Below are 18,332 nucleotides of genomic sequence, written 5' to 3'. Positions count from 1 at the left end.
ACAGCAGTAGAGGGTGAGTCAAGGTGCTTATTGATCACACTGTGGACTCTCCCAGACAATACAGCTTACAGTTTCAGACAAAGCTTCCTATCACCTGTGACGAGAGGGGAACAGCTATTCCTGTTTCCAATTCCCAAAATGAGCCAAGTCAATGTAATCAGCTTTCAGATATATATGGCCATGAGATCAATAGTCCTTTCGCCATCATGAGTGAAAGAGAATGAGTTAGCGTGTGTTTCTGGATGACCTTTACAGATGTGACCTCTGCTCGATTCTGCCAAGAGGCCCTCGGCCCGATGGCTATTTCATTTGGCAGCTCAGATGGAAGCTCTATGGGAAAAAAGCTATAAGATCATAACCAAGTTAATGAGTCCTCTATCAATGTTTCTATAACGCGCTCTGGTGCTGCCTGTTACAAAAGAAGATGGCTTTAAAGTGTGCAGCTCTGGATGCTGGATTAAAGAAATGTAATTAAACATGGAGCATGTCCGGTCTGTTAGGGGATGATTATTTCATAGCCAGCTCTAATAGCGGTCAGGGCTTCTCCTGTTTGATCTTGTTGGAGTTTATGGGGGAAGATTTGTGCATAGCTGCACGTAGACACTAACATATACAAAGCTGAGGGATTTGATGACTTTGATTTATGCCAATAGTCAGACATAAAATTTCATGGCAATCAATCTTACAGTTGTTGGGATATTTCAGTTTAGATCAAAGAGGCCGCTGAACACATTACCATTCATGGCGATGCTGCTAGACCAGTGATGTCCCCAAAGTGGGGGCCACGGGGGGGACAGTAGCCTCCCAGATACAATTTCTGCAGGATTATGGTGGAACTTAAAATGTCCAATGTATGGGTCACTTTTCTTTTGCTGGTTTTAGACGCCTTTCACAAGTATTTAAACCTTTGAAACTGCAGAAATATTGAAAAAAAAAGACCATGAGCAACTTGTTAAGAAATGTTATGTGAATTAGATTAGATTAGATTTAGAACATTAATAATAATAATTAATTCATTAAGTATTTAGAATTACTTAATTTGTAAGCATGTTTTGACAAGTCTTGTTTTTTCAGGTAATTTTCTTGTACTTTTTTCCCATTTTTTATTCTTTATTTTTTATTTTTGGGTAATCTTTTGTTTGGATGCTCATTGCCTTCTTTCCATGTTTTCAAAAGAAATCAAGCCTTTCTTCTTGATGGAAAAATCCCAATTATTGAATTACTTCTGTATTTAAACAACAGTAGTTAATTCTGTTGCCCCAAACCTGTGTGACCTGTAGTGTTAAACCACATTTTTTTAACCAAATCAACCAGGACTGAAAATCTTTGAGATTGCCTCTTTAAACTCTCCATATTAACATTGTTTTCAAAAAGCCTATTACTTCAACACCACTATGGAAAATCTGGGGGTGCCACTGTGCTATCATGGATATAAAAAAAAGCTTCAGAACAAAAGTTAAAGATATAATCCTCGAGTTTTTCTTTACCATTAAAATTCTGTTTAATATTTGCCTCACCACCCTCTTATAACATGGACCAAAGATCTCTCCTCTTTGGAGCGCAAAGAAACATTTATACCCTTAAAAATGCTGAAAGACAATTCTTTAAAGATGATGAATTATGTATACAGGTACAGTAAAGTGGTTTTGTTATATCAGTTTGTTTAGTTTCCTTTGAATTATTCACCTTTTAATATTCAGACACAGCGGACACAGAGAGAAATACTGCTCAAAAATATTTTCTTTTATGAAAAACTCCCATTTCCTTTGCTGACTAATTTCCTCTCCTTGTCTGGGAGGGAAAGGGGGACCATTTAGATTATGACATAATGACATTATTTGTGAGAGATATATTACTGTGTACATACAGATAGGGTTATTTATCGTCATGTAGGCCCAGATAATGTGAATGTAGATCTCTGTGTGTTTCATAGATGATAGCAAAGGCTAGAGTTTGTATCCAGACAATGCTCTTTTGAGCCCCTTTATTTTGTAGAGTTGACACCAGATGTGTCACATGACTTGGATTCAAGTCAGGCACAAGGTACAAATTTAATGACTTTAGACTCGACTCAACAAAATTAAAAAAGATACCTGCAATTCGACATGTACGTTAACAACAATCGACTCTTGACTTCACTTGGATTTGAGCCTTTTGATTTGATTATACATAATATCTTCCCCGAGCCCAAAGATGAAAATATATGTTAAAGGCAGCAAGTACACCAGAGTACTCTATTTACTTTTTTACCACCTTTACACGAAACAAAAAGAGAGAGCAGAAACACACATAATTATTTCTGTTGTCTTACTGGTTATAATAATATGCTATATGCCACATTAAAAAAAAAGGTGTAATGTCAGAACTACTTTTTTTTAATTTTAACTCTTTGAAACATGGAGCAACTTCTCTTTTCTTGTGCACTTTCAGATGCCTTTTACAATTATTTAAACTTTTGTACTTTTTGTACTCTGGGCAAATTGATGCAAAAACTAAAAACCTAATCCTAACCCTAAGGCAACAAACAACTAGGTAGAAAATGTTCCACAAATTGCAATGAGCATAAATGAGTAGATTTAGAAGACTGTTTTTAAAGAGCTAAGGAAAAAGGTCTGGGTAAAAAAAATAGAAAAAAGCTCAGGAAAATTATTTATTGTTATCTTAAAATGCATTATTATACTGACAATTTTTATAAAAAATAATAATAATTTTACATACGTAATCATTTAAAATGATGTTTTTTATTATAATTTTAAGTAAAAAACTATTCTTAAGTGTAAGCATTTTTTTTAAAACTTATTTCTTGTTAATTTTGGGGTCATTTCTTGTTTTATTTCTTTTTGCTTTCTTCCCGAATTTTTGAAAGAAACAAAGTCAATTTTGACTTGCTCACCTATGACTTGGTCTAACCTCTGGCTGATACCAAGTGGCAACCTCTGGCGTTGAACAATTAAGTCAACATGGAGGTGCAAAAAGTGCCGTTCCTCAAATGGTCAATTGAAGCTGGCTCCAAAGCAAAATTAATTCCTTTAGACTCCCATGTTAAAATGTCCAGATTTACAGCGGAAATCAACATATTTACAGCCTAGTGCAAAAAAATGATTTTGGTCTCTAGAGCTAATTTCATTATTCATGATAACTGTACAGGGGATGATTTTAAATATTTATTTATTTTTCAATAAATCAGTTTACATTTGATTAAGGCCCAAAGTTATGTATATTTGAGTATGGGGCCACCTGAATGAGAGGCTGTCTGTGAGGTGCTGCCACAGTCTATGGCTGAATCCAACCCTTGCTCCTCCACAGCAATATGGTCCCTTCTGGCTTCAAAAAACCAAGATAGTAGCTATGCCCATTTTTTATATAGTCTATGGTTGATACCAATGGACAAAGTTGCCATTGATGGGATCAGACCGTTCAAAAGCAACTGAACCAATGTCCTTATCCTCTATAATCTCAGTTAATTTCCAACAGCCCATTTCAGGTCAATCTCATACGTATATGTGTGTGTGTGTGTGTGTGGGTGTGTGGGTGTGTGGGTTGGTTAATATTCATTATTTGAATTGTAGGAAAAATTAAATTGGGGGGGGGGGGGGGGGGTTCTGTATGCCCTTGCTGATGCAGTGAATATTTAACCACAGTCCCATAACACTGAGCTATATAGTAAGTGCTTTCCACAGTGACTGCAAAAAAAAAGAAAAAAAGCCTGCTTCTTACCATTTCCTGCATCCACTGGCTGCTTCCTGCATGGTGCAGAAAAAATGCGATGCTATCAGCGTGCATTAGGAGTTAGCACACTTCCACATAGCCTGCCAGGTAGCTGTCATCATGCGGACCCATGAGTTTAGCCTGCAACTTTTTTATTGAGGAAACATTTATGGGTTTAGAATTTAGCACAGAGACGTATTAGCCAGCACAGATGCATCGTCAAGGGGCTCTTTTACACAAACCCACTCAGGGCAATGAAAGACGTAAGTGGAAGGTAATAAAAAGACAGAAATGTGAAAGTTTTCAATAATTTTAAGAGCACAGATTGAAAGTAAAATATACCACACCGTTTTCATGACCCATTGCGTTTTTTCCTATAGCTCATTTATTCCGAAACTGGTTTTCCAAAAGTGCTGTGATGAAATTTCCCAGTCAGTCATTGTGTGCACTGTTTTCCAACAGTCACCAAAAGTCAGCAGAACCAAGTGCAAAGTAGTTTTGAGGGAAGGGAGGGGAAGCTGCTGCTATCCAGTGATTAAGACATGAATAATGAATGTCAGTGTGGAGAAAGATAAGATTTTGCCTGGTTTAATACATTTTTATTAGTCAGCGAAACACGGATCTTTCATACAGAGATAATACTTTTTTTTTCTTGCAGAGAAAGAGAAAATTATCTTATAGCTTCATGCTCATAGAATCAGGTCTTATCTTTGCTGCTGTCTTCTCAGGTCATTTAACTGCAGTGGCCGTTACAGTACAGCAGGATAATATAAAATCAATACGCTGCAGGTTGATATCATATGCAGTTTGATATCATATGCTTCCCTGTTTTGCCTCCAATGTCCCTTGCTATAAAAGCAAATGAGAGGATTTTCCAGCTGATGGGTTATCAAGTCTGTGTTGCTTGTAAAAATTCTCCTGGGTACATAAGCATTTAAAATGTTTTTATTGCAATATAATTAAATTCTGTATACTGTTATTGGTGAATTAAAACAGCAATTTGATATTTCCCATGTTAGTTCAAACCAAAGCACATTAGGCCAGACTTATGATTGCCCTGGAAGACAGATTGTGCAGAGCGACAACCTTTAGTATGCTTTATGAGCTGTACATAACAGGGCCTGTACGTGTGCCTCAGTCATGCTGCATTTAGTTTAATTGTGACTAATGTCATTTTAGAAAACAGTGTTGGAAAAGTTAATTGAAAAATGAAACTGATTAGATGTTGCATATTAAACATTAACCCTTTAATACAAATTGGTAGTATTTCATCCAGAGCATGGGAAAAGGGCAATTAAAAACTAAAGGAAAAAGACGCACTAATGAGCAAAAAAAAAAAGAATAAATAAATCTTTAAAAAAAGAAAATTACTTGAAAATTAGGAAAAACAAAAACAGTAAAATGACATGACAAAAAATGCTAAAAGTGTAATAATTCTGTAAAATAATTTAAGAAATTTAATTATTTTATTATTAACCCTACCTTTAAAAATAATCATAAGAATACTTTTCTACATCTACTAATGTCTTGCAATTTGCAGGACATTTCCTACCAAACAAACAAAAAAACAACTTTTCCCTGTAACAGTTGTATTTTTCTGCCCCCCTGGTATTTTCACATGATCAAATCTGGCCTCCCTGTTTAATGGCTTTGTGTGTCTCTCATACTCCTGCAACAACTTGTTCCCGCCCACCAGTCCACACTGCAGGTGTGCTGCTCCACACAGGTGAAGGGGGCGTGTCCCTGAGGGACAGAGGAGAAGGAAGTTGTTTTGGGAGGGATTTTGATTTTGTTTGCTGAGGAGGATTAGAGGAGTGAGGTTTGACTTGGTGCCCTGCCACAGAGAAAAAAAACCAAGATAGTAGCTAGATAGAGGACCATAGAGACTAAGCAAACCATCAAGCAAAATCTGGATTATTTCTTGTCTTGATTCGACAGCTGGTGAGTTTGATTCTCTTTTGGACTTTTTTGCAGTGCATGGCTTCTTCCTGGTTGTGGTTTTTGCATTCTGAATGGAAGACGGTGGACATTTCTTTTTGGTTGGATGACTCTCATGAGGGAAGACATTTTATGCATTGGAGAAAGTGGACAATTGACTGCAGTGGACATTTCTTTGGTTATTTTTGTACTCGCAATTGAGAAGGGGAAGTTGTTATCTTCATAAACTGCATTCAAGCTTACATTTAAGTTACACTTTTAGTACTTTCATTGGTGGTGTCAAATCAAATCAATCAAATCAAACTTTATTTATAGAGCACTTTTCATACATTTAATGTAGCACGAAGTGTGAATTAAAGGTAGCCCCATTATTTTGCTTTTCCTCATAAACTAAGAAATTGTTACCACAGAAACTCTTTTACTTGTAACCAGGCTTAGATGTGATCCGTTTGGTCTGGTTGTATATTTTGAGTCCACCCCCGAAAAAAAGTAGAGAGATGGACAACATGTAGTTTAATTTTTCCTACAATTATAAGACATAAAATTACAATTTGGCAGTTTTGAAGAAAACTATGACAACGGTCCTAACAATTACAACCTTAACCAATGTGCTGTTACAAGTTATAGCATCAAGCCACGCAGTTAAATCATTTTATCCCCATTCCATTTAGTGGAGGGCTGAAGCAAAAGGAGCACAAATACAAAAATAGAGTCTGCACATGATGATCCCAGGAACATTTATTACCTCCATGTGTGATGTTTCGGGCTTTCATTCATTATATCACACAGAGTTTTACATTCACTTTAATCTGTGCCTGTACATGTCTGAAGAAGGGCTTGAGCCCCGAAATGTCTCACAGGGAGGTAATAAATGTTCATTGGAGCATCACTCAGTGTGGGGACTCTATTTTTGTATCTATTTTTTTTCTGTGTAGCACCTAGTATTTAACTGCTTTTGGATGTGCATGCTGCTAGATGTTTTTTTCTAAAGCAAAAATAAGCCACCTGGCTGGCGGAAGTTAACTGCTTGGCTTGTGCAAGTCTCTAGTGCATTTAGTCTATGGGCCCCACGATGTAGAAGATTTGGGTAATTCTATATCCCAAAAGTTGCTGACTTTTTTGGATTAAATGCAACAACTTTAATAGGAATGAACTGCATCCCACCTCCAAATTTGTATCCAGTTATCTTTACACATCAGTGCTCTCCACCAGCACTCGTGCTTAACTAACACTTCCATCAAATTCTTGCAAAACGATAGAAAATTATACTGGCATCACTCAGTACGTTTACATGCACAGTTAGGTTGAGCTACCATAATAGCTCAATTAGGCCATTTAGTTGGACTACTGTCCTTGTCCTACAAGCATCCTGTCAGCTAGTTACTATTGGACTGTCTTCCGGTTGACCTTTTATGTCATGTACCAAACAATTTAGCAAGTGGCAAACTGGTTGTATGTCAAGCGGTAAAAATATAGATAACTTTTCAGGTGCTGTACATTTTATATGTACTCTACCCTTTACTTTTGACCTCTGTCTTGTTTTGTCTTCTTTTCTTTTTCTCTTCATTTGTTTTGCCCAGCTGTCTTTGCAGTGTAATTTCAGGAATAAGGAGCATGCGCAGAACCCTTTAGCCAGTTCAGGTTCTGTTGAGGCGTATACATTAAAGAGTAAAGTGATTCCCAACCACATTATCTAGGTGTATTAGTTCAAGTTTGAGATTTTCAGTTTAGTATGATCTCAGTCGGACTAACATGTTTACATGTATTTTAAAAGTCCAGTTTACTTAGACTAACACAATAATTCAAAATTTCTAACTGTTATTTTATTACAAAATAATATAAAATATAATATTACAAAATAATACTTACATTATAATCCTCGACACTTATTGATTGTGGATCTCAGTGGTGGTGAGAGTTTATGAGAAACACTATCCATGTATGTGTCCCCTTGCAGTCGCAAATATGGTGCCATATTCTCTGCCCTTGTGAATTATGGTAGGTGTCACCGCACATTGTATCCAAGGCAGCGTAGTAATATGACTCACGCTCTGTCTCTGCAGGCAGCCTGGACACACACCACACAGTAATCAAGGGTAAAGCACCATTAGCTGAGTGCAAAGTTATGAATGAGACTGTAAATATTGGATTTTTCCTTCTTGTGGGAGAAACTGGAATAAGAGGTGATATAATTATAGAACATAAAGAAGTATGGATCCATGTGAGAGCTTATGGGGGGAAAAGATAAACACTCAGCTATAATATCCTGCTGTGCCAATCTGGATTTAGTTATGAGCCATATTGGTTTTATTTATTTAGCAGATGTCATTGTATGCTAAAGAACAAAAAAAAAAAAAAAACTTGTGTTGGTTGTGTCAGCCACCAACATAAGTTTGTTTTCCCAGCATGACAGATATATGGCTGTGCAGCAAAACTCTCAAAGTTGCAAGTTAGTGGTAAGTGTGTGCCTCAGTGTGTGTGTGTGTGTGTGTGTGTGTGTGTGTGTGTGTGTGTGTCCCACCCCCTCCTCCCTACACCCTGTTCTTCACTCTCCGTTCCCCTTCGCTGCACCATGATTCAGTCCTCAAGCTTCCTCTGCACGGAACATTTGCGAGCAACATCTAAAACCCAGTTAATGTATGTGACAGTTGTGCTGACTGGCGGACACATACATATATAAAGACAATGTAGTTTTTGTTTTGCAGGAAGGTGGGCATTTGGCGAAAAGCAGAGATATCAAAGATATCACTATTTAGTCCCTAAATACTGTAACAGGTTTGTTAAAAAAAGAGTTAAAAATCAAAATAAGGCAGAATCTGGCATAAATATAAAAATGAACAGAAAACAAAAGCTTGAGGAAAAATGGATCCACCACATACAGATTCTAATTTTGTGACAAACACTGCTATCCACTACCCCAACCTGCCTCCATATGGGGACCACTTCCTTCTATACTCCCATCAGTGAAATGGTTATGCGATCACAGCCTTCCCAAATCAATGGTCATACACAAATTATGGGCTCCTTATTATGTTGAGTCGAGTAGTTCCAAGGATAGCAACCTGGTCCCAAACACCTCGAAGACCAAGGAGACAATAAAAGACTTTAGGAGCCTACAGGCTGGTCAAAAAAGGTCAGTGAGATACTATTTTCTTAAGGGAGCTGAAACAAGCCCAGAAACTGCTGCTGAATATCTACAGGAGCTTCCCTGAAAGCATCCTCACAAACTCTGGGGTATGTCAGTTGCACAGATGCTGAGCGGAAAGACCTGCACTGTCTGTTGAAGACTGCTCAGCACATTGTAGAGATGGAGCTCCCACATTTAAGCCGTTACTACCCTAAGTGCCTGAGAAAGAAGGCCAGCAATATCATCAAAGATACTCAGCCCAGCCACACACTTTTTGAACCTCTGCCGTCTGGTAAACCGTTCAGAACAATCAGATCCGACACAAATAGACTGACCAACAGCTACTGCCTCTGAGCTGTGGCCTCAGTCATCCCCCCACCCCACCCACTACAATATCTCATACTGATAACACCCCCACCCTCAGAACAACTGCAGATGCAGTATTGCACTCATGTAAAACTTGTATGCATGCACACTTTTGCAGTGACATGCTGCTATTCTGGTGATCTTACAAACAACAAATTTACTTTTAACAGATTCATTTATTTCTACCAAAAGACCCTTCGCCAGCTCTCAATATTGTAAGCATGCAGAGAGGATAACCAGACAAAAGGCAACACATTTTTGGTGTTATACCACTTGCATTTAATCCTTATTGGCGGTAAATAAGGGCATTAAAATTGCAGCTTTTATTTAAAAACAAGTGATTGATGAGCCCTGTGTTCCACCTTATATTACACTTTTGAAGAAGACAGTGAGAATCCTTAACCCATTATGAAAGACAAAAGATTTTTTGGTAGTTTTGATCGAGGTAAAGGGTTAGAGTTAAATGAAAATTGATTTTTTTTCCCCCTCAGGAATTGTTTTTCCCTCCAATACACAAAGCTTATTGGTGAAACTGTGTCATGACTCAAATGAAATGAGTTTCATTCACTCGTGCTTTGTCCCCCTTGAGAAAGGAGACAATTTTCTGAAAACTGTTGGCACAAAAAGTTTATTGACAGAATTGCACTGCTGTCTTGGAAATTCTGCATTTTCCATGCAATCGAATATTTATTGTTGCTGAACATGTTTCAGCAGTCCCCCCAGTCCCATACATAAACATCAAGAGCAACCACTGGTCCAATATTGACATGTTTACGCTGCATACCAGGAAGTAGGAATCCTAAACAGACATGTTTTCAAAGGGCCAAAAATCAATGACATCTGTAATCACAGGAGCCATCAGAACCAGCCTTTCCTTTCATAGGAAACTCCAACAAAGCCACCAAGTCTAAAGCATACATTGACTTCCAGGCTGTTGATGCAAAATAGTTAGAAGATAGATAAAGAGTAGCTGAATACTACTGCAGTGAGCTGTGTCTAGAGTAGGCTGTAGGTTGGAGAGAGAGTATATCTTAGGGTCTTGGGCCCTGTGTTTACCAGCTCAATATCATCTTAATGTGACACATTAAGGAGACAGTTTTATAGGGTTTTATGGTCTCTGCAAAGTTCTGCCCTAGGTCAAATGTTCAGTGGATGTTTCCCTTGTTTCAGTATGTTGAAATCAGCCGTCTACAGCTTACAGTCTAGTGTGCACATTCCTTAAATACCTATGGCCTCACATTCGCAACCAAAGACAGTTTTTTTTACCTTAAACATTGATATCTTCACAGTGCATAAACATATTTTTCTGAATCTAACTGCATTTGCATTTTTGTTATTTGAACTGCAAGGGCCTCTGACAAAGTTTGTTAATATCAAGAGACATGTTAAAAACTCAACAATGACAAAATGAGCTAGACAAGGCTGTTGTGAACAAAGGACCCCAGGAACATGATGACCTTATTTAAGGATTTTCATGCTTTTGGTTTTCTCATCAACTAACAAAATCACATGTGTAAGTAAGAAATAATCTGCTCTTACCTTACAAACTGCTGTTATGTGCTCGCAGGGAGGCTGTGTGTGTGAGCATGAAGCTCTCGGTACACTGCTGACTGCTGGAAGATGGCGACCTGCGCGGCGAACGCTGAAAGCGACTCCTCCTGTTGAAGTAGCTGCCTGCAGACCAGGACCGCTTGTGCTTCCTCAGGTACTCCTTGTAGTTCTTGGTGAGCAGTGTGTACAGAAAAGGGTTGATGCAGCTGTTGGAATACGTCAGACACGTGGTCAGGTAGTTGATGTTGCGTTTGGCTTTGGTGGACAGGGGCAGTGAGGGGTGGAACTGACCCAACAGCTGCCAGATCCAGAAGGGCAAAAAGCAAGCCCAGAAGAGCAGCACGATGGTGAAGATCAGGTACAGCACCTTAAGGTGATAAGAGATGAATCATTAATGACAATCAAGGTGTTTTCCAACTAAATGGTTCTTGGGACTCCTTGAAAGGAGTTGCCCAGTAGGGAGCTCCCCCAAGAACTATATACCTTCATGGACCTTTTTCTGTATGTATTTGCCCTGCCATTGGGAATGCTGAAGTAATGTACTGTAAACTGGCTGTTGGTTGGTGGAAAATAGGTAGACAAAATTGATTTTATGTTTCCATTGTTGCAAATATGGTCAGTAGAGCCTGGACTTCAATTTTGGTGAGTTTGTTTGTTTGTTTGTTTCAATTTTATTCACTACAAGCTGCTTTTTGTGTTACATTGTTGACAGGCAGCTGACAGGTTTTTAAAAAACAGCTTTTTGGGGATTTTCTTTCCTTTATTGATAGGACAGCTGTAGAATGATAGGAAATGTGGGAGAGAGAGGGGGAATGACACGCAGCAAAGGGCCACAGGCTTAAATCGAACCCGGGCCACTGCAAAGGCCTCAGCATATGGGGCGCACACTCTAGCAGGTAAACTAGAGGCTGCCCCGCGATGGTTATGTTTGACTAAACTTACATCTAAACCAGTCACAAGTGTACCTACTCTTGCCATGCAGGCACAACAAAAAGTGGGGTTCTTAGAACTACTTTGGAGACCAAAAACAAGAAAAACAATGGTAATGTGTGATTTATAATTTTAGAGAAGGAATTTTCAGTAAAAGATGAAACGATAAAGATATGATTGGTTATGTATTGTGATTTGCCATGCCGCCCCATTAACTTTAATAGAACTGACGTCTGGCCTCATTGCAAAATCTGAATGCTGTCGCTGACGTCATAGTTTCCTTGGTAGCTGACAGGAAGTAAACAGAAACCAAAGCTGTTGCCCTAGCAACAGAACCGCAGTGAAACAGTTTATGTTTTGCCTTTAAGTGGAAGCACTTTGGGTCTGATATCTCGTCTTCCACATCAATTGCTCTGAAAATATGCATGTACATGTGTTTGTCGGAGAATCTACCTGTTTAAGGCCATGAAAGCTGGTTACAGGTTGAGCTCTACTCATTTTTCTCCAGTGATCAGTATTATGAAAGCTAAGTATGGTTTACCAAAGCTTCTTGTCCGAGTGTAAATGAAAGTTCGACAGTCCCCATTCTCCCTTGCTCCAAGGTACGAGTAAATCCTATGGACAGCCTTCCATGCAGCTGAATGGCGGCACTCGTCACATTATTAATCACACAGATAAGACTAAATGAACCCGTCTTAAGCCCTGCTATGAAGAAAATTGGAAGGGGTTTGGTCTCAGCGTGAACAGAGAGCGGGGGGGGGGGGGGGGTTAGAAAACCTGCGGCCACAAGGAGAGGACTGATAACACAATGTTTTAAGGAGAGACCCAAACTGATGCTACTATAGTCATATTCTTAAATAGCGGCTTTTTTTCTTTTATAATAACAATGTTGTTGGCAAACCCTTGTCCAAACAGAAGGTAAAACAATAGCTTCAAGAAAGTGTGTCACCAGCTTAAGAGCTTTAGAACAATATTTTCTTTTCACCATACCTGTAACATTTTTCTTCAACTAAACGACTAACTGCATAGAAGACCATATACTTCTTGTTTGCACATCATGTGCATAACCAAGGCACCAGAATGGTCACGTGATATGCATTTTCAGGTGCATTAGCATTGACAGAGATTAAAATGATCATAAGCATGCCACTGCTTATACCACTGCTTAGTAAGTGATTTCAGCGCCAAAAGCCACCTTTCATGGTGGTACCCACAAGGTGGCGTTAATTTACAACGCAGCTGGACAGAAACTTTTGTGGCAGTATGATACACAGCCAGTTGGCTGGACAGCACCTGACGCAATTGTATGATAAGCGGCTGGGCGGCATCAGTTTACAACACAGCTGGACGGCACCTGTTGCGTGGTATGAAACGCCGCTAGATGGTTTCGGTTTGAAACACTGCTGGTAACAAGGTAGTTTAAGGAGCTGGAGGGAAATTGGATGGATCAAACAAACCCTGGACTTTCACCTGGGAGCCTGGTGTGATGTTATTTTCTAAACCTATCCATGTCCTGTTGTTGCACAAGGAAATAAACATAAATCCAAAGTGTCTCACTGATGTAAATTTATCTTTGAAAAAGGCTGCATGCATCTACTGAACAGAAACTGTACGTTTCCTGTAAGAGTAAAAGTGTATTTTGCAAAGACTCAATGCATTTAATAGGCATAAATTGGCACTCTGTTCATGAACTTCACGTAGGAGGATACCTAGCGTGTCATATGTACATCATACATGTCATATATGTGTCATATGAATGGCACTGACCAAGTGGTGGTATTTGATTAGTTAGGTTGGCTAAAAAGTTTGTGTGTATGAAGATCATTTTAAGAATGTGGCCTTGGAGGAACCACAGGGTTTGGACTGGGATTGTCATATCTGGCTGAACATATACATGCAAATATTCACTGTGTATGTCTTTAAAGATGAGCAGCAAAGCCTAAAAAGCACTATAGGAGAGCTAGCTTGTTTAAAAGATGGGGCTACTTGTAACACTTGAAGTGCTTTCTCAATCTTGTGATTCACTGACCTTTTGATTGGGAAGTTTCTTGGTCTGTTTGAAGGTCTCCGTCTGCGAAACCCAGTAAGTGCGCGCAAGCTGGATGTAGAGATAGCCAATGATCAGTCCAGGAGCAACGATGCTAGTGCAAAACAGGAAGGAGATGTAAATCTTGTAGGAGAGTGGCGACAGTGTGGGCTGACACATTGCCTTGTTGCCCACTGTCATAAGCTGAATGCTCACGATCATTGGTAGGGTGAGGACGAGAGATGCAGCCCAGACCAGCAGAGCTATGGCCTTCCGGTAACTTTTAGACCGCTTGACCGTGTCGAGTGGCTTGAGCACGGCAAAGTAGCGCTCCGTGCTCATGATTGTCAGCGTGAAGATACTAGCATGCATGGTCAGGAAGTCCATGCTGATAAGAATCCGACACCCTGCATCCCCAAAGTACCACCCCTTTAGAAAGTGTGTGCACACTACAAACGGTATGGTGAGAAGATACAGCAGATCTGCCAATGCTAAATTTATAATGTAGATGTACATAGATGCTGCAGTCCTCATGGAGTGAAACATGACCACCAGGGTGTAGATGTTGCCTGAGACTCCAACAAGGCACATGATGGACAGGATGGTGCCAATCGTAAAGGTGGCGGCTGTGTCCTCATGTGCGCTCAGAGGGGGGTCGGTGGCATTGGCGCCCCTTTCCACAAGGACCCCCACAGGCTCCATGGACACTGTAGTCATATCTGGATGCATGGGAAAAGAAATGTAAGAGCTGAGGTTGGCAACTTAACCAAAAAAATTACATTTGGTGATCAAAACTTGTCTTCTATTCTTGGATTGGTCCTTGGACTATAATTTCACTGAACTGGATCTTACATAAATGGGGGTCAATATAATCAGAGAAACTATACTGGCCTGTTTTAATTCATTCATAATCTCCTTTTGCGACAAAAGCAGTCATTAGGGAGGGATTTAATGAGCTTGCTTCCGATGCAAAGCTTCTTTTCAGGCTCCATCTCTCCTAGTCACTTGCAAAATCTGCATCTCTCAGTTGAAGTACCCCTGACTGTGTGTGTGTGTAGAGGTAGAGACCTAGCGTGACCAACTCACTCATATTGAGGGAAATGAAATCCCTCGTTTTATTTGTGAGATAGAAGGCGGCTCTGAAAATAGCTTTGAGCGCATTCAATTTTTTATTTACATTAATATAAAATACCCTGAAGTATGTTCTTGTAAGGTTATGTAAGTTTGCAGATGGCAACTGTTTTGAGTGAATGAGTGCCACAGCTCGATCCAAGGTTAGGTATGGAAAGAATTTAAAGCGATAGTTCAGATTTTTTTTGAGGCGGGGTTGTATGAGGTACTTATCCACAGCCAGTAAATTACCACAGTAGATGGTGATTGGCACAACCCCCAGTTTGGAGAATCAAGCTTGGTTCCAACACAGATGCCAAGCAATGTACTGCTGTGGATGGGGTCAGAATTAAAACATCTTTAAGCCACCTAAAAAAAGTTCCACTGAAAAAAATCTATATCCCTTTAAGTGTATGCTATATTGAGAGTATTTTCGCTGCTTTACCTTTCCCTCAGACGGCCATTTCCAATGGACAACTCAAGTGATTATATCACTTTCTTCAAAGCTAGACTCCATTGAGAAAAAAACAGTGATTTAACATCACTGAACACAGGAGTTGCTGGTGAATCACTTCCTTGATCAGTCACTTTTTTTGTGTTACTGTGTGTCTTTGGTGTTTATAGTGGTTATTTCAAATACACCAAAGTCGCACAATAACATAAACTGACTAATTGATTGAGGGATCGGTAGACCAACAGCTCCTGTGTACAGTCTGCTAAAATTACTGTTTTTCTCAATGGAGTCTGGTGGCTTTGACAAGAGTGTAGAGGTGGAACTGAAGTCTCTCAACCATTAGAACGGGCTGTCTGATGGAAAGTTAAAGCAGTGAAAACACTCAATATACAGTGCACACGTCATGTGTGATAGATTTTTTTATTTATTTATTTTTTGGGGGACTTGTTATGCTTTGTTGCAGTTACAGTTACAGTGCCCAGCCTCCATGTCAGACTTCAGCCTGCTTCTCCAAACTGGAGGCTTGCCAACTGCCATCCACTTTGTGAAATACATTGACTATGGATAAGTACTTCACGCTTTGAATCCTGGAGCAACATCACTTTTCTTTTGCTGCTTTCAGACACCTTTCACAAGTATTTTAACCTGTTAACCCTGAGCAAAGAGGTGAGATTTCTTCAAAAACATGGAAAAAGGCAATGAGCAGCTACGTTAGAAATGCTATTTGCAAGAAATTTGCTCATTAAGAAAATCATTTTTAAAAAGTTGGAAAAAACTTTATAAGGAAACAATGAAAAAAGCGAGGGAAAAACTATATATTTAAAATTACATATTTAACATTAAGTTACAGAATTATTACAATAGTTAAGCATTTTTTCAAGGTCATATCCATGTTTTGTTTGTTTTGTTTATTTATTTATTTTTAAACTGCAGGTATATTTTCTTGTATTTTTACTAATTTCTTGCAAATTTTTGTATGATTTCTTTTGTTGCTCATTACCTTCTTTCCATTTCTGGAAAGAAATCAAGCAAGTTTGGTCAGGTTTCAACGGGTTAATACAGCCCATCTTCAAGAAATCAGAACTGTTCCTTTTAGCCACAGCATATTCTGAAGGTTGCAAATCTTCCAGTAAAATAATTTCCAATGGAAATGAGAGCTATACTAAAATGATATTCTATCTAAGTGTTAGTTGTTAAAACAGCCAGGCAACTGTTCCCACAGCTATAGTTAAATCATTCCTTAGCCGGCAAGCAGAACCATCAAGGATGCCACAAACACACCCAGAATACAATTTAGGGCTGCAGTCCAGAAACATGGACAATGTTAGACAAATAAATTATAAATGCACAAGTTCAAGGGGCCAACAGGATTTCATTTCACTGGAGTTGTATCTTGTATGATTTAATGTGACAGATAAATGATTGATTTGAGCCAACAGAATTTCCAAGATCTAATGAGAAAATGCCTCTGTGAGGGTAAACAGGCAAACTGGTGCAAGCGTTTGTGATGCATGCCACCAAGCTTATGTTGAAAAAGGAGCCAAATGTATCAAAGTTGAAGCAACTGTTGAAAGAACACTGAGAACTTTTTTATTCTGTCGCAAAGGTCTCTCTATGTCCAGTCTAATCCCAAGACATCAAGATCAGACAGCCATAAATGAACAAGTATTCTTCCTTTGTGACATGATGTTCTGAAAGCACCAGGGACAGAGATGAAGTCAGATGGGGTTAATATTGCATTACAGTCCTCACTAATAGACCTGTCTGTTCCGATAGGCATAACAGCCCTTAGCGCGTGCATGTAAATGCATCTTTAAGGACAATTACAAGTCTATTTGGGAACATAAGTGAATTAAAATATGCACAGTCTTACCTGGACTGCCTCCCAGGACAGACGGGTTCAGCACTCAGCCATGCTTTGTCTCACTTGACTCCTCCAAACTTCACACTTACTGCAAAAATTTCACACTCCGTAAAAGTCCCAACAGATTCTACAGAGTATTTGAGAGATGAAACACGCAGGTGGAACAGAAGGAAAAGAAAAATCTATATCCAGCAATCTCGTGGGGGGAAAATTACCTAAATGAGTCATCCACTACAACAAAAATCCCTCCATTGTTGAGTAGACTCTCAACCTCAGACAAACCAATCCAAAGGGGCTAGATTCAAGAGAAAGGTGCCCAGATGGCTTAAAAGTTCTTCTCCATTCCCTCTACTCCTTGTGCACCTTGGTAGCATCCAACACACTGGATGTCAGCTGTGACATCGGCAGCAGAGTAATTTAATTAGCAGGAAAAAAACAAGAAAGCATCATTGAAATGATGGTGAGAAGAGAGGATCATGCTAAGCTACAGCTGGTTACGGAGAATCCCCCCCTTTGACTGAGAGAGTGTAAGAGAGAGAGAGTGCAGAGGTAGAGAGAGAGCAAGAGAGGGGAGAAGAGAGAGAGACAGGAGCTCACTGCTGGTGAGGCACTCTCGCTCAGCAGCCAAAAGTGGGAGGGAGAAGACAGGGAGAACGGGTAAGAGAGAGGTATGCAGGAAATGTCTCTCTCTCTCTCTCTCTCTCTCTCTCTAACCCCTGTGCCATCTATTTCCATGTGACGGGGGCGAGCGCCACAAACTGATATGCAACACTGGGACTTGAGACACGCTGACAGAACAACCCCCGCTGACACAAACACACGTGCAGTATAAATCATTAGCTAAAAAGATAGCTACACAGCCCGATGTATCCAGTATCAATTATTTTAAATGGATAGTGGCAGGGTCAATGTCACCTACACCGCTGCAGCAATTCACCTAAGCACAGTCATCAAACATCATCTGCTGCCTGGGGGGCCGAGCCAAGCTAAACAATGTATTTGGCCTTCTGCTGCTGCTCATACTGGAAACAGAGAGACAGTGCATTCATAAAAGTATAAAGGAGCCTTTCTTGGTTGTGCTCTTCTTTATTGACCCTGACATTTGAAATAAAAAGTAATCATACATTGAGGTGAAAACCTACTCTGACAGTAAAGGCCAGTGATATTCAACTCTTGGCCCCAAGCCAAATCTGACCACGGATAGGATGCTGAGTGGCTCCACGACCATTTTTAATTCACAATAAAAATAAGGTGATTC

At 39.5% G+C, this 18,332-nt stretch overlaps 1 protein-coding gene across 2 annotated transcripts in view; it reads right to left on the bottom strand.

Annotated features, from left to right (window-relative positions):
• The window catches only part of LOC121958916 (urotensin-2 receptor), a 59,679-nt gene extending 42,492 nt beyond the window's left edge, over nt 1–17,187 (bottom strand). The window contains exons 1-4 of one of the 2 annotated variants that reach the window (XM_042508098.1): nt 17,084–17,187; nt 13,650–14,365; nt 10,679–11,057; nt 7,651–7,714 (exon numbers count right to left, since the gene is read on the bottom strand). In XM_042508098.1, coding sequence (XP_042364032.1) covers nt 10,680–11,057; nt 13,650–14,363 — 1,092 coding nt within the window. In that variant the 5' untranslated portion in view covers nt 14,364–14,365; nt 17,084–17,187 and the 3' untranslated portion in view covers nt 7,651–7,714; nt 10,679. Of the gene's footprint in view, nt 1–7,650; nt 7,715–10,678; nt 11,058–13,649; nt 14,366–17,083 lie in introns of those variants that run through there. The other variant, XM_042508097.1, reaches the window with a different exon arrangement.
• Nucleotides 17,188–18,332: the final 1,145 nt, after the last annotated feature.

This window comes from Plectropomus leopardus, chromosome 19 (genome assembly GCF_008729295.1).
Source record: "Plectropomus leopardus isolate mb chromosome 19, YSFRI_Pleo_2.0, whole genome shotgun sequence".
NCBI classification, from domain to species: Eukaryota; Metazoa; Chordata; class Actinopteri; order Perciformes; family Serranidae; genus Plectropomus; species Plectropomus leopardus.
Note: the sequence above shows the minus strand (reverse complement) of the source record. Positions and strands in the feature narration are given on the sequence as shown.